The 16378-nt window shown below is 44.6% G+C and overlaps 1 protein-coding gene across 1 annotated transcript in view; it reads left to right on the forward strand.

Annotated features, from left to right (window-relative positions):
* znf385b (zinc finger protein 385B) overlaps positions 1–16378 on the forward strand; it is a 160054-nt gene that overhangs the window by 113387 nt on the left and 30289 nt on the right. The window contains exon 4 of the mRNA XM_024389610.2: positions 14652–14762. Within this exon, the coding sequence (XP_024245378.1) occupies positions 14652–14762 (111 nt within the window). The remainder of the gene's footprint in view (positions 1–14651; positions 14763–16378) is intronic.

Genomic DNA, 16378 nt, shown 5'->3' on the forward strand with positions numbered 1-16378 from the left:
AGAGAGAACACTGCAGTCCCACCATCAAGGCATCGATTCCAACCCTCCAAAACTGAGAGGTGGAAACAAAATCTATTCTTGCTTTTATCTTGCCAAAAACACATCTCATGCTGATAGTTGATGTGGCAGGTGTAAAAATGTCATGACCTGAAAAATCCACTGAGAGAGTTAGTCAAGGAGTTTCTATGAGTGTTTAACTCTGTGTTGGCCGGGCTGTATGCTCCAACTATAGAAGGACTAAAACAGACATTTCCATCCAACGTTTTGTGATGGGTGGACCGTTCTATTTACATTTTATTTCTATGTCTCCTCCAACCTGCAAAGTCAGTCAGAACAGTGTCCTGTTAAAAGGGACTGAGGTAGGCAGCAACAGGAGGACTGCTCATGTCTGTGTGACTGTGATTCCCAGGCCTGCCATGGTCCGATGTGACAACACTCTTTGGAACAGTTAGTGAGAGCCTTGCCTGTAGTCACGGAAACCTGTCAGGAACAATCTGACTCACAGCGCTAGTCTCTAGCTCAGACCTGGGTTCAAGACACTACTCTAAATAATTTCAAATACTCTATCTGTGCTTGATTGAGGTTGTCTGTTTCCATAAATCCAATAGAAACACCTGAAACATCCAAACCCAGTCAACCTGGCACTCCAGTCAAGGCTAGGGAAAATGCTCAATAGTATTTTAAAGATTTGAATGATTTCAAATAGTATTTGAACCCAGGTCTGCTCCAGCTTAGCTCAGCTGAGTCCAGTGTGATTCCATTGGCTGAGGCAAAGACACATCTAAACCAGACATAGTGTCTCTACTGCTGTCGTTGACTATTATGTGGTAGTGCACTAAGTTGATGAGTTCATGTTGGTGAGAGTGATGTTGATTATATACACTGTGACTGTAATGATGACACCAAAATTAAATATTGTCCAAAAGTTCATCTGGGGACATTTATTTTTAAAGATATTTTGAAGAATATACTCATTGCAGAATTACAGTTTTTACATTTACATTTGAGTCATTTGGCAGACGCTCTAGAGTGACTTACAGTTAGTGCATTCAACTTAAAATAGCTAGGTGAGACAGGCACATATCACAGTCATAGTAAGTACATTTCCTCAATAAATTAAGTCAGAGAGACCAGAGGTGTTGGTGTGTAGTGTTTGAGCATAGCCTGAAGGTAGGGAGGGGCAGTTCCTCTTACTGCTCTGTAGGTAAGTTTTAGAAAGAGGGGTGACACTCTAGACCAAAACTGTTATAGACCAATATACATCATGCCCTGCCTCTCTAAAGTCTTCAAAAGCCAAGTTAAAAAACAGATCACTGACCCCATTTCGAATCCCACCGTACCTTCTCCGCTGTGCAATCCGGTTTCTGAGCTGGTCATGGGTGCACCTCAGCCACGCTCAAGGTACTGAATGATATCATAACATCCATCGATAAAAGACAGTACTGTGCAGCCGTCTTCATCGACCTGGCCAAGGCTTTCGACTCTGTCAATCACCGTATTCTTATCGGCAGACTCAATAGCCTTGGTTTCTCAAGTGTTAAGAATGCAGAGCAACACTTTATTATAGACAGACTTCTCCCCATCCTAGGTACTGTTGTATCAATATGTTTTGAATGTGACAGTTTACAATCCAGGGTTCCTCAAAGTAGTTTAGTCTCCTCAACTTGCTGAATTTACACATTATTCATAACAAGAGAGAACCTTAGTTGAGGTTTAGGGTTTAGTGAATGATTTGTCTCAAGTACAATGCTTTTAGTTTTTGAAATATTTAGGACTAACTTATTCCTTGTCACCAATTCTGAAACTAACTGCAGCTCTTTGTTAAGTTTTGCTTTCATTTCAGTCGCTGTGGTAGCTGATGTGTATAGTGTTGAGTCATCTGCATATATAGACACACTGGCTTTACTCAAATGACATTAGTAAAGATTGAAAAAAAGTAAGGGGCCTAGACAGCTTCCCTAGGGAATTCCTGATTCTACCTGGATTGTGTTGAAAGAAGAACACCCTCTGTGTTCTGTTAGACTTTATCCACAATATAGCAGGGGTGTAAAGCCATAACACATACGTTTTTGCAGCAACAGACTATGATCGATATGTCAAAAGCTGCACTTAAGTCTAACAAAACAGCCCCCACAATCTTTTATCATCAATTTCTCTCAGCCATTCATCAGTCATTTTGTATAAGTGCTGTGCTTGTTGAATGTTCTTCCCTATAAGCGTGCTGAAAGTCTGTTGTCAGTTTGTTTACTGTAAAATAGCATTGTATCTAGTCAAACACAATTTTTTCCAAAAGTTTACTCATGATTGGTAACAGGCTGATTGGTCGGTTATTTGAGTCAGTTAAGGGGGCTTTACTATCATAGGGGAATCATTTTTGCATCCCTCCAGGCCTGAGGGCACACACTTTCTTGTAGGCTTAAATTAAAGATATGGCAAATAGGAGTGGTAATACCGTCCGCTATTATCCTAAGTGGCTTGTCATTGTTGATAGAGAATTTAAAAATATTCTGCAGCATTAGTAAAGATATGATCAATACATGTTCATGATTTCATTCATGTACTGTTTGTAACTATCCTTGTAGTTTGATTCATATCCTGATCCAGGTTGCAGGTACTAGTTACAGTTTGAAGCTTTCTCTTGAGTGGGCAGCCTGATGAAAACCAGTCAATATTTAAATCACCCAGAAAGTATACCTCTCTTTTGATATCACATACATTATCAAGCATTTCACACATGTTATCCAGATACTGACTGTTAGCACTTGGTGGTCTATAGCAGCGTCCCACCAGTATGGACAGGCATAATCTACGGACAACAAACACAATTCATTTTATTGATGGCAAGTTGAATGCACAAAGATACCAGGATGAGTTCCTGAGGCCCATTGTCATACCATTCATTCGCTGCCATCACCTCAACTTTCAACATGATAATACACATTCCTGGAAGCTGAAAATGTCCCAGTTCTGCCATGGCCTTCATACTCACCAGACATGTCACCCATTGAGCCTGTTTGGGATGCTCTGGATTGACGCGTACGACAGCGTGTTTCGGTTTTTGCCAATATCCAACAACTTCGCACAACCATTGAAGAGGGGGGGACAACATTCCACAGGCCACAATCAACAGCCTGATCCACTCGGAGGAGCTGCTGCATGAGGCAAATGCTGGTCAAGCCAGATACTGGCTGGTTTTCTGATCCACGCCCCTACTTTTTTTTAAAGGTATCTGTGACCAACAGATGCATATCTGTATTCTCAGTCATGTGAAATCAATAGATTAGTACCTAATTCAATTGACTGATTTCTTTATATGAACTGTAACTCAGTAACATCTTTGAAATTGTTGCAGGTTGCAGTTAGAATTTTGTTTAGTGTAGATGTATTTTTCATGCTGTGAATCTTTTGTTGAGGAGGATGGAGTATGGTGTCGGAACATACCGTATGAGGTCTGATATTTGCATTGTTGCAGCATCACTGTTCTGTTCTGTAGTCACTGTACTACTGTGTACTCTGAATCAATAAACCTGTGAAGACAACACAATACTCTGCAGGTGTCAGAAACTCACGGAACATTCAGGAATACAAAACCAACAGATGGTGAATTGATCTGTCTTTGTTTTTCTCTGCAGATGCTCTCAATATAAAAACCCTTGAAACACAAAATGTAGGCTACTGTAAGAATGACTTCAACATAATATTTATGTTTATTAAGTAATGTTATAGTGAAAAAGTAGTCTGCAAACTTCAGTCAAATGCAATGTCAGTGTTTTTATTAGCTAAGCTTTCAGTCTGTGATAACCATGTAATTAGAATTCTATGGTGATAACCTTTGTCTGAGAACATATATTCTTACCTTGTACAGTGGCTTGCGAAAGTATTCACCCCCTTGGCATTTTGACTATTTTGCTGCCTTACAACCTGGTTTTAAAATTGATTTTTGGGGGGTTTGTATCATTTAATTTACACAACATGCCTACCACTTTGAAGATGCAAAATATTTTTTTATTGTGAAACAAACATGAAATAAGACAAAAAACAGAAAACTTGAGCGTGCATAAATATAGTAAAATATAGTAGATCCAACTTTTGCAGCAATTACAGCTGCAAGTCTCTTGGGTATGTCTCTATAAGCTTGGCACATCTAGCCACTGGGATTTTTCAAGGCAATACTGCTTCAGCTCCTTCAAGTTGGATGGGTTCCGCTGGTGTACTGCAATCTTTAAGTCAGACCACAGAGGTCTGGGCTTTGACTAGGCCATTCCAAGACATTTAAATGTTTCCCCTTAAACCACTCGAGTGTTGCTTTAGCAGTATGCTTAGGGTCATTGTCCTGCTGGAAGGTGAACCTCCGTCCCAGTCTCAAATCTCTGGAAGACTGAAACAGGTTTCCCTCAAGAATTTCCCTGTATTTAGCTCCATCCATCATTCCTTCAATTCTGACCAGTATCCCAGTCCCTGCCGATAAAAAACATCCCCACAGCATGATGCTGCCACCACCATGCTTGACTGTGGGGATGGTGTTCTCGTGGTAATGAGAGGTGTTGGGTTTGCACCAGACAGTGTTTTCCTTGATGGCCAAAAAGCTCAGTTTTAGTCTCATCTGACCAGAGTACTTTCTTCAATATGTTTGGGGAGTCTCCCACATGCCTTTTGGCGAACACCAAACATGTTTGCTTATTTTTTTCTGGCCACTCTTCGGTAAAGCTCAGCTCTGTGGAGTGTATGGCTTAAACTGGTCCTATGGACAGATACACCAATCTCCACTGTGGAGCGTTGCAGCTCCTTCAGGGTTATCTTTGGTCTCTTTGTTGCCTCTCTGATTAATTCCCTCTTTTCCTGGTCCGTGAGTTTTGGTGGATGGCCCTCTCTTGGCAGGTTTGTTGTGATGCCATATTCTTTCCATTTTTTAATAATGGATTTAACGGTGCTCCGTGGGATGTTCAAAGTTTTGCATATTTTTTTACAACCCAACCCTGATCTGTACTTCTCCACAACTTTGTCCCTGACCTGTTCGGAGAGCTCCTTGGTATTCATAGTGCTGCTTACTTGGTGGTGCCCCTTGCTTAGTGGTGTTGCAGACTCTGGGGCCTTTCAGAACAGGTGTATATATGCTGAGATCATGTGAGAGATCATGTGACACTTAGATTGCACACAGGTGGACTTTATTTAACTAATTATGTGACTTCTGAAGGTTATTGGTTGCACCAAATCTTATTTAGGTGCTTCATAGCAAAGGGGGTGAAAACATATGCACGCACCACTTTTCCGTTTTAACATTTTCTGAATTTTTTGAAACAAGTAATTTTTTTCATTTAATCTATTTGGACTATTTTGTGTATGTCCATTGAAATCAAAAATAAAATTCCATTTAAATTACAGGTTGTAATGCTACAAAAATAGGAAAAATGCCAAGGTGGGTGAATACTTTTGCAAGGCACTGTAAATGTTGATTGTTCATGTGCACCAGTGGGGGCTGGTGGGATGAGATATAGGAGGACAGGCACATTGTAATGGCTGGAATGGAATAAATGGAACGGCATCAAACACATCAAAGATATAGAAACCACGTTTGACTCAGTTTCCAGGAATTCCATTCCAGCCATTACAATGAGCCTGTCCTCTAGCTCCTACCACCAGCCTCCTCTGATGTGCACTTGGTGAGAGAGGTGCCAGACCGCAATGATTGAATTAGAGTGTGCATTTTGTTTCCCATTCATTATATTGTCAAATGCATCCTGTAACAGGACAAGTGGGCTCGTGGGTTCTGACACTAAGTCTGACAACATGTTATTACTGTCATCACTGGTCCTGGTAGGTAATTGGTAGTATTACACACACACACACAGAGAGAGAGAGAGAGAGAGAGAGAGAGAGAGAGAGAGAGAAAGAGAGAGAGAGAGAGACTTGCCTCAATTCTTCCTGTACATCATCCTCTGTCAGTCAGGCATGCGAAACTCTGACACTGAGTGGCGTAGCGACATGCTAAAGGGATTATTTATGATTACATACTGTACCTACTCTACACTAGAGTACTCTATATTCTACCTGTTTTATTTCATTATGTTTTGACATAGATTTGATCTCCATAAGACTGACCTGTATAAATCAAGGTTAATATAAATATTTGCCTCAGCAGTAACATGTTGAGGTTGTGCAGTTTATTTGTTTACCAGAATGATTTGCATTGAGGAGGTGAACAGGAGATGACAGGAACGTATAATTGAAATGAATTGGACAGTGACAGCCTGGCCGTCCCTGCTTTAGCCCTGCAGCTTTCTCTGTCTGCTTATCACTGGAATTTAATTAACAGTCACTGAATGACAGTTAAAGTTATTTTTCTCAAGTGTTGTTTTGTGTAGGGTTGAAAATGCACAGTTGGAAGGAATACAATAAGCACCATACACAACAAGGATCACATACACAATTAGCATACACAATTACAGTGTGGAACCATACACAATAACAATATAGCACCATACACAATATTGTCAATAACACATCACATGTACAATGTTATTACCGCCTACTTTAGATGTTTTATTCCCTTTGTCTTTGTGTCTCCTTATAACACTACCGTGACCATGAAGTGGTCCGAGTAATGACTATAGGTACACTGCATAAGTGCCCTCTTTAAGGTCTTCTGTTATTCTGATCTGGTCTGATGTTATTCGAAAACATAATGTTAACTTTCACTGCTATGCGGATGACACACAGCTGTACATTTCAATGAAACATGGTGAAGCCCCAAAATTGCCCTTGCTAGAAGCATGTGTTTCAGACATAAGGAAGTGGATGGCTGCAAACTTTCTACTTTTAAACTCGGACAAAACAGAGATGCTTGTTCTAGGTCCCAAGAAACAAAGAGATCTTCTGTTGAATCTGACAATTAATCTTAATGGTTGTACAGTCATCTCAAATAAAACTGTGAAGGACCTCGGCGTTACTCTGGACCCTGATCTCTCTTTTGAAGAACATATAAAGACCATTTCAAGGACAGCTTTTTTCCATCTACGTAACATTGCAAAAATCTGAAACTTTCTGTCCAAAAATGATGCAGAAAAATTAATCCATGCTTTTGTCTCTTCTAGGTTAGACTACTGCAATGCTCTACTTTCCGGCTACCCGGATAAAGCCCTAAATAAACTTCAGTTGGTGCTAAATACGGCTGCTAGAATCCTGACTAGAACCAAAAAATTTGATCATATTACTCCAATACTAGCCTCTCTACACTGGCTTCCTGTCAAAGCAAGGGCTGATTTCAAGGTTTTACTGCTAACCTACAAAGCATTACATGGGCTTGCTCCTACCTATCTCTCTGATTTGGTCCTGCCGTACATACCTACACGTACGCTACGGTCACAAGACGCAGGCCTCCTAATTGTCCCTAGAATTTCTAAGCAAACAGCTGGAGGCAGGGCTTTCTCCTATAGAGCCCCATTTTTATGGAACGGTCTGCCTACCCATGTCAGAGACGCAAACTCGGTCTCAACCTTTAAGTCTTTACTGAAGACTCATCTCTTCAGTGGGTCATATGATTGAGTGTAGTCTGGCCCAGGAGTGGGAAGGTGAACGGAAAGGCTCTGGAGCAACGAACCGCCCTTGCTGTCTCTGCCTGGCCGGTTCCCCTCTTTCCACTGGGATTCTCTGCCTCTAACCCTATTACAGGGGCTGAGTCACTGGCTTACTGGGGCTCTCTCATGCCGTCCCTGGAAGGGGTGCGTCACCTGAGTGGGTTGATTCACTGATGCGGTCATCCTGTCTGGGTTGGCGCCCCCCTTGGGTTGTGCCATGGCGGAGATCTTTGTGGGCTATACTCAGCCTTGTCTCAGGATGGTAAGTTGGTGGTTGAAGATATCCCTCTAGTGGTGTGGGGGCTGTGCTTTGGCAAAGTGGGTGGGGTTATATCCTTCCTGTTTGGCCCTGTCCGGGGGTGTCCTCGGATGGGGCCACAGTGTCTCCTGACCCCTCCTGTCTCAGCCTCCAGTATTTATGCTGCAGTAGTTTATGTGTTGGGGGGCTAGGGTCAGTTTGTTATATCTGGAGTACTTCTCCTGTCCTATTCGGTGTCCTGTGTCAATCTAAGTGTGCGTTCTCTAATTCTCTCCTTCTCTCTTTCTTTCTCTCTCTCGGAGGACCTGAGCCCTAGGACCATGCCCCAGGACTACCTGACATGATGACTCCTTGCTGTCCCCAGTCCACCTGGCCGTGCTGCTGCTCCAGTTTCAACTGTTCTGCCTTATTATTATTCGAACATGCTGGTCATTTATGAACATTTGAACATCTTGGCTATGTTCTGTTATAATCTCCACCCGGCACAGCCAGAAGAGGACTGGCCACCCCACATATGCTCTCTCTTATTCTCTCTTTCTTTCTCTCTCTCGGAGGACCTGAGCCCTAGGACCATGCCCCAGGACTACCTGACATGATGACTCCTTGCTGTCCCCAGTCCACCTGGCCGTGCTGCTGCTCCAGTTTCAACTGTTCTGCCTTATTATTATTTGAACATGCTGGTCATTTATGAACATTTGAACATCTTGGCCATGTTCTGTTATAATCTCCACCCGGCACAGCCAGAAGAGGACTGGCCACCCCACATATGCTCTCTCTATTCTCTCTTTCTTTTCTCTCTCGGAGGACCTGAGCCCTAGGACCATGCCCCAGGACTACCTGACATGATGACTCCTTGCTGTCCCCAGTCCACCTGGCCGTGCTGCTGCTCCAGTTTCAACTGTTCTGCCTTATTATTATTGAACATGCTGGTCATTTATGAACATTTGAACATCTTGGCTATGTTCTGTTATAATCTCCACCCGGCACAGCCAGAAGAGGACTGGCCACCCCACATATGCTCTCTCTAATTCTCTCTTTCTTTCTCTATCTCGGAGGACCTGAGCCCTAGGACCATGCCCCAGGACTACCTGACATGATGACTCCTTGCTGTCCCCAGTCCACCTGGCCGTGCTGCTGCTCCAGTTTCAACTGTTCTGCCTTATTATTATTTGAACATGCTGGTCATTTATGAACATTTGAACATCTTGGCCATGTTCTGTTATAATCTCCACCCGGCACAGCCAGAAGAGGACTGGCCACCCCACATATGCTCTCTCTAATTCTCTCTTTCTTTCTCTATCTCGGAGGACCTGAGCCCTAGGACCATGCCCCAGGACTACCTGACATGATGACTCCTTGCTGTCCCCAGTCCATCTGATCGTGCTGCTGCTCCAGTTTCAACTGTTCTGCCTTATTATTATTATACGACCATGCTGGTCATTTATGAACATTTGAACATCTTGGCCATGTTCTGTTATAATCTCCACCCGGCACAGCCAGAAGAGGACTGGCCACCCCACATAGCCTGGTTCCTCTCTAGGTTTCTTCATAGGTTTTGGCCTTTCTAGGGAGTTTTTCCTAGCCACCGTGCTTCTACACCTGCATTGCTTGCTGTTTGGGGTTTTAGGCTGGGTTTCTGTACAGCACTTTGAGATATCAGCTGATGTACAAAGGGCTATATAAATACATTTGATTTGATTTGATTTGATTCTGATCTGGAGGCTTAAATGATTCTCAGGTGCTGCTGCTTACAGTAATTGTAACAAGTTGTATACTGTATGTGTGTGGATGGTGTGGGTGGGCAGCATCAAGCCTTGGCACTTATCCTGATATTAAAAGCCTTCTTATTAGTTAAAGGAAGGAGAGGTGGTGGCCTCTAACTGGCTGTTATCCACCTGGCCTGGCTGTAATAACCTGTAAAGGCTGCGTCCCAAATGGCACCCTATTCCTTTTCCTTAGGGTGCTTTTTAGTCGTTCAGTTTGTGTCATTCTTTTGTTTTTTATCTTATGTTGGTTGTGTAGTAAATATTTCCTTTTTTATTTTCATTGTTTTTAATTTGTTTTTTCCTGTAAAGCACATTGTGCTGTGTAAATAAAGCTTGATTTGATTTGATTCCCTAGCTCTAAGGGCCCTGTTCAAAAGTAGAGCACTGTGTAGCACTATCAATAGAGTGCCATTTTGGAGTGGAGCCTTGTAAAGTATTACTGGATTGGATGGCTTGGTGGATGCTGGCTCTGGTCGTGTGGGTAAACAACATTATGACACCACTACTGTGTGTGTGTGTGTGTGTGTGTGTGTGTGTGTGTGTGTGTGTGTGTGTGTGTGTGTGTGTGTGTGTGTGTGTGTGTGTGTGTGTGTGTGTGTGTGTGTGTGTGTGTGTGTGTGTGTGTGTGTGTGTAGAGAGATAGAGAATGAGAGAGAGGGGGGTTGGATAGATGGAGGGACAGAGAACAGAGAGGGGGCATATAGCTCAGACCTTTTGTACATCCTCACGAAAGCACATGCAACTCTCTCTCTTTGCGCTCTCTTTCTCCCCCTCCTTTTCTCTCTCTCTCCAGACTAGACAGTTCTTCAAATAGCTCTTCAAATAAAAGCTAACATGAATGGTAGGATAACTAATTGTATACATAGAATGGTAGCGTAACTAACTAATGGCATAGATAGAATGGTACGATAACTAATTGTATATATAGAATGGTAGCATAACTAACTAATGGCATAGATAGAATGGCAGGATAACTAACTAATTGTCACGATCGTTGGTTGAATTAATGGACCAAGGCGCAGCGTGCGTAGAGTTCCACATGTTTATTGGATGAAACTCACAGAAAACAATAAAGCGCAAAACGAAACGTGAAACTAATGTTGTGCTCACAGGCAACTAGACATAGACAAGATCCCACAAAAACCCAGTGGGAAAAGGCTGCCTAAATATGATCCCCAATCAGAGACAACGATAGACAGCTGCCTCAGATTGGGAACCATACCAGGCCAACATAGAATTGAAAGAACTAGACTATCTCTAAGGTCAGGGCATGACAGTACACCCCCCCCCAAAGGTGCGGACTCCGGCCGCAAAACCTGACTCTATAGGGGAGGGTCCAGGTGGGCATCTAGCCTCGGTGGCGGCTCTGGTGCGGGACGTAGACCCCGCTCTCCTCGAGGATCCGCCAACTTCGGTGGCGACTCTGGTGCGGGGATCATCCCGGCGATGATCCCCGCACCAGAGTCGCCACCGAAGTTGGCGGATCCTCGAGGAGAGCGGGGTCTACGTCCCGCAGATCGTAGATCGTCGCCAGAGGAACCAGACCGTTGATCGCCGCCAGAGGCTCCGGACCGTGGATCATCGCCGGGGACTCCGGACGGTAGATCGTTGCCGGGGACTCCGGACCATAGATCGTCCCCCGGAGGAACCGGACCGTGGATCGTCACTGGAGGCTCCTGACCTTGGATCGTCACTGGAGGCTCCGGGCCATGGATCATCACTAGAGGGTCCGGACCATGGATCATCACTGAAGGCTTCGTGCCATAGATCATCACTGGAGGCTTTGGACTGTGGACCGTCTCAGGAGGTTCCGGGACTGTGGACCGTCTCAGGAGGTTCCGGACTGTGGACCGTCTCAGGAGGTTCCGGACTGTGGACGGCCTCAGGAGGTTCCGGACTTTAGACCGCCTCAGGAGGTTCCGGACTGTGGACCGTTGTTGGAGGTTCCAGACTGTGAAATGTCGCCGGAAGCTCTGGACTGGGAACTGTCGCCAGAAGCTCTGGACTGGGAACTGTTGCCGGAAGCTTGGTGCGTGGGGCCGGCACTGGTGGTACCGGGCTTGGTGACACGCAGGACACCTCAGGACGAGCGCGAGGAGCAGGCACAGGACGTACTGGACTGGGGAGGAGCACTGGAGGCCTGATGTGTGGGGCTGGTACAGGTGGCATCGGGCTGGTGCCACACACCTCAGGGCGAGTGCGGGGAGGAGGCACAGGACGTACCGGACTGTGGAGGCGCGCTGGGAACACAGTGCGTAGAGCCGGCGCAGGATATACTGGACCGTGGAGATGCACTGGATGTCTGGAGCATAGAGCTGGCACAATGCGTCCTGGCTGGATGCTCACTTTAGCCCAGCAAGTGCAGGGAGCTGGCGCAGGATGCACTGCGCTGTGAAGGCGCACTGGCGACACAGTGCGTAGAGCCGGCGCAGGATATCCTGGACCGAAGAGGCGTACTGGAAACCAGGAGCGCTGAGCCGGAACAACCCGTCCTGGCTGGATGCTCACCTCCACTTACTTTTCTCCCGGGCCCAGGATCCCTGCTCCTCCTGGCCACGCTGCTTGGTCCTCTTGTGGTGGGATCTTCTGTTACGTTCGTTTCAAAATGAAATAGACCAAGGTGCAGCGTGGTAGGTGATCATCTTTAAACGAACGTAACAATAACTAATGGCATACATAGAATGGTAGAATAATTAATGGCACACATAGAATGGTAGGATAACTAACTAATGGCATAGATAGAATGGTAGAATAACTAATGGCACACATAGAATGGTAGAATAACTAATGGCACACATAGAATGGTAGGATAACTAACTAATGGCACACATAGTATGGTAGGATGACTAACTAATGGTATACATAGAATGGTAGAATAACTTATGGCACACATAGAATGGTAGGATAACGTTAATTGATTAGCTGGCCAAGAACAACTTGCCTCTCGATATACTGTATTTTTGTATTTGTTCTCTCTTCTGTGGAGTCCTGATCTCATGATTCTATGTGAGATGGCAATAGGTAGGAGAGATGGCATCAAATATGTAATGTGGCCTAATATGTTATTATTCTACGGCATGTTAGCTGGCAATAGGTAGGAGAGAGAGCATCAAATATGTAATGTGGCCTTCATTCAGTCTCCATGTGATTTGGTAGTAGGGATCAGGCTCACGTCAAGGTGTCGGAAGCTTGTTGTTATTTTCTATGTACTGTAGGATGTTTGTCTGACAGCAGCAGTTATGATGAACTATGAATGAATACCATTAAAGACTACTCTGGCGCAGTGGCGCAGTGGTTAAGGGCGCTGTACTGCTGTGCCATCAGAGACTCAGGGTTTGCGCCCAGGCTCTGTAGTAATCGGCCGCGAACGGGAGGTCCACAATTGGCCTAGCGTTGTCCGGGTTAGGGAGGGCTTGGTTGGTAGGGATGTCCTTGTTTCATCGCGCACCAGTGACTCCTGTGGCGGGCCTGGGGGCAGTGCGCGCTAACCAATGTTGCCAGGTACACAGTGTTTCCTCCAACACATTGGTGCGGCTGGCTTCCGGGTTGGATGCGCACTGTGTTAACAAGCAGTGCGGCTTGGTTGTGTTGTGTATCGGAGGACGCATGACTTTCAACCGTCATCTCTCCCAAGCCCGTACGGGAGTTGTAGCGATGAGACAAGATAGTAGCCACTACAACAATTGGATACCATGAAATTGGGGAGAAAAAGGGGCCAAAAAAAAAAAGACTGCTCTAGGAATGTCTTGGTGGTCAAAAGTTTCACATGTATTTTTTAGCACAGCCCATAAGATAGTATGTTATCTTACCTGGTGTTCTCTGAGCTACAGAGAAATGAGCTGTGTTCTCTCATGTATTATCAGAATAGTCACGTTCACACTGCACACTGCCCAGGGTTAGTGAATGCCTGAGCGAACGGAGGGTTAGTTTTAACCCAGCGTTAAGGATAGCCCTGGGCTAAGAACATGCAGTGTGAAAAGCACTTTTAAAGGACCTTTTAACACATACAGTCCACTTATTAACAGAGGGTTGATTCACAAAGAAGGCCCAAGTGGTTTTTCTTTCAGTTTCAATGTGTTTGTGTAACTACAATAGAAAGCTCTTATAAGCACAAGCAAATCAATGGAGGTGATTAATCCTCCATTTCCATGATCCTGGAGTCCTTTACATGTGCTTTGTCCTCACAGTTTATCGTTTGTCATAGTTAATTATACACGCATGCTTTAAGTAAAGTGTTACCCTTTGCTCTTTTACCAGTCTGAGTATCTAATATGTCTTGAACACCTATCTCTGGAGATGAGCGTCACCGGGTAGTGCACACTACCAGGCTACCACATGTCCTCCTTTAAGGTGTTCACTATCTACCCATTCTGATCCCCACTGACCCTGGGGTGCCGCTTGGCTGTGGGAACCACCTAATGTATTACAGTAGATGGAAGGGAGATCTCTCTCCCACTCCCTCCCTCTCTCTCTCTCTCTCTCTCTCTCTCCTCTCTCTCTCTCTCCGTCTGTCTCTCTCTCTCTGTCTCTCTCTCTCTGTCTCTCTCTCTCTCTCTCTCTCCCACTCCCTCCTCTCTCTCTCTCTCTCTCTCCCACTCCCCCTCTCTCTCTCTCTCTCTCTCTCTCTCTCTCTCTCTCTCTCTCTCTCTCTCCGTCTGTCTCTCTATCTCTCTCTCTCCGTCTGTCTCTCTATCTCTCCCACTCCCTCCTCTCTCTCTCTCTCTCTCTCTCTCTCTCTCCCCTCCCTCTCTCTCTCTCTCTCTCTCTCTCTCTCTCTCCGTCTGTCTCTCTATCTCTCTCTCTCCGTCTGTCTCTCTATCTCTCTCCCACTCCCTCCTCTCTCTCTCTCTCTCTCTCTCTCCGTCTCTCTCTCTGTCTCTCTCTCTCTCTGTCTCTCTGTCTCTCTCTCTCTCTCTCTCTCTCTCTCTCTCTCTCTCTCTCTCTCCGTCTGTCTCTCTCTCTCTCTCTCTCTCTCTCTCTCCGTCTGTCTCTCTCTCTCTCCAGAACCTGTGCAATACTTAAACATTACTCTCCTGTCTTCTTGTCTTCCAGATGGATCCCGTCCAGAAAGCTGTAATAAACCACACGTTTGGAGTCTCCATCCCTCCGAAGAAAAAACAAGTGATTTCCTGTAACATCTGTCAACTCCGCTTCAACTCAGATGTAAGTACAGTAACGTTACAAGACACTCTCTTGAAGAAAAACAGCAAGGTAAAGTGTGTGTGTATACAGTGTGTCTTTGGTTGCCACACTTTTCTGGAAGACACCTACTGGTATACTATTGTTACTGACTACTACATTGAGGAGAAAGTTCCGTAGTAAAAATCCTTAAGAAAAAAATATTACATTAAAACAGGATCAAACCCATGAAACAGACGTCTTAGATAAACGTAGATAAGATGCTCTCTGTGCTGTGAATCCTTTGGGTCAAGCTAAGTGGACATCATATTTGTTTACAAGATGTTTACTACCCATTATTCGTTTCAATAGCCAATCAATCCACATGCTGTAGTGTAGACTAACAGACGTGCCTGAAATGTTCTTAGGAGCCTTTGTTCCCATTTAAACCAATCAATGGCCAATCCTGAGAGTGCTTCAAACATAGCCGGTGATGCATTGTGTACAAAATGGTTTGTGGTTGTTTTGTAGTGCAGACCAGACTAGTACTGGGCAGGTGGATAGATTTAGACACAATATACCACAGTATGGCCTACTGTGACCAGACTGTTGTACTTTGTGGTAGTACATAGGAAGTGGTCAGACTGTTGTACTCTGTGGTAGTCCATAGGAAGTGGTCAGACTGTTGTACTCTGTGGTAGTCCATAGGAAGTGGTCAGACTGTTGTACTATGTGGTAGTCCATAGGAAGTGGCCAGACTGTTGTACTCTGTGGTAGTCCATAGGAAGTGGTCAGGCTGTTGTACTCTGTGGTAGTCCATAGGAAGTGGTCAGACTGTTGTACTATGTGGTAGTCCATAGGAAGTGGCCAGACTGTTGTACTCTGTGGTAGTCCATAGGAAGTGGTCAGGCTGTTGTACTCTGTGGTAGTCCATAGGAAGTGGTCAGACTGTTGTACTATGTGGTAGTCCATAGGAAGTGGCCAGACTGTTGTACTCTGTGGTAGTCCATAGGAAGTGGTCAGGCTGTTGTACTCTGTGGTAGTCCATAGGAAGTGGCCAGACTGTTGTACTCTGTGGTAGTCTATAGGAAGTGGCCAGACTGTTGTACTCTGGTAGTCCATAGGAAGTGGTCAGGCTGTTGTACTCTGTGGTAGTCCATAGGAAGAGGCCAGTCGGTTGCAAGCGATTGTGATTGTGTTGAATTGTGTTTTGGAAATAAAGATAGACATGGTTTTTAAAAAGTTGTGGTAATATTTAATTCAGTACAGAAATGTATAGGCAGCTTAACATACCCTGACCTTCGGCTCGATTTACCCCATGCCCAGGGTAAGTTGTGCCAAGAGACCACTTTTTTGTGACAAACTATGTTTTCAAAACTGTAATGTTTACATGAATTCTGATTTTTTTTTCCAGGGTCACACAACATCCTGAAATATGTTACGGGTTCGGTCTTATGTAGCAAAATAGCAATTTTACATTGGACAAAAGTAGAGACTCAGAGCCAGAAAATGGCATATCATACACTACAGTTGAGGAACAATGGGAAAGTAATTCTGTTTTGAAAGTTGATACATTTGTAACCTCTCTTTTGAGAAAAGGACCTACTTGAGAAAATGTTGACCTTGAGAAAATGTTTTGGTAAACCTACTGGAGAGTTCCT

The sequence above is a fragment of the Oncorhynchus tshawytscha genome, linkage group LG26 (assembly GCF_018296145.1).
Source record: "Oncorhynchus tshawytscha isolate Ot180627B linkage group LG26, Otsh_v2.0, whole genome shotgun sequence".
Classification (NCBI taxonomy): Eukaryota; Metazoa; Chordata; class Actinopteri; order Salmoniformes; family Salmonidae; genus Oncorhynchus; species Oncorhynchus tshawytscha.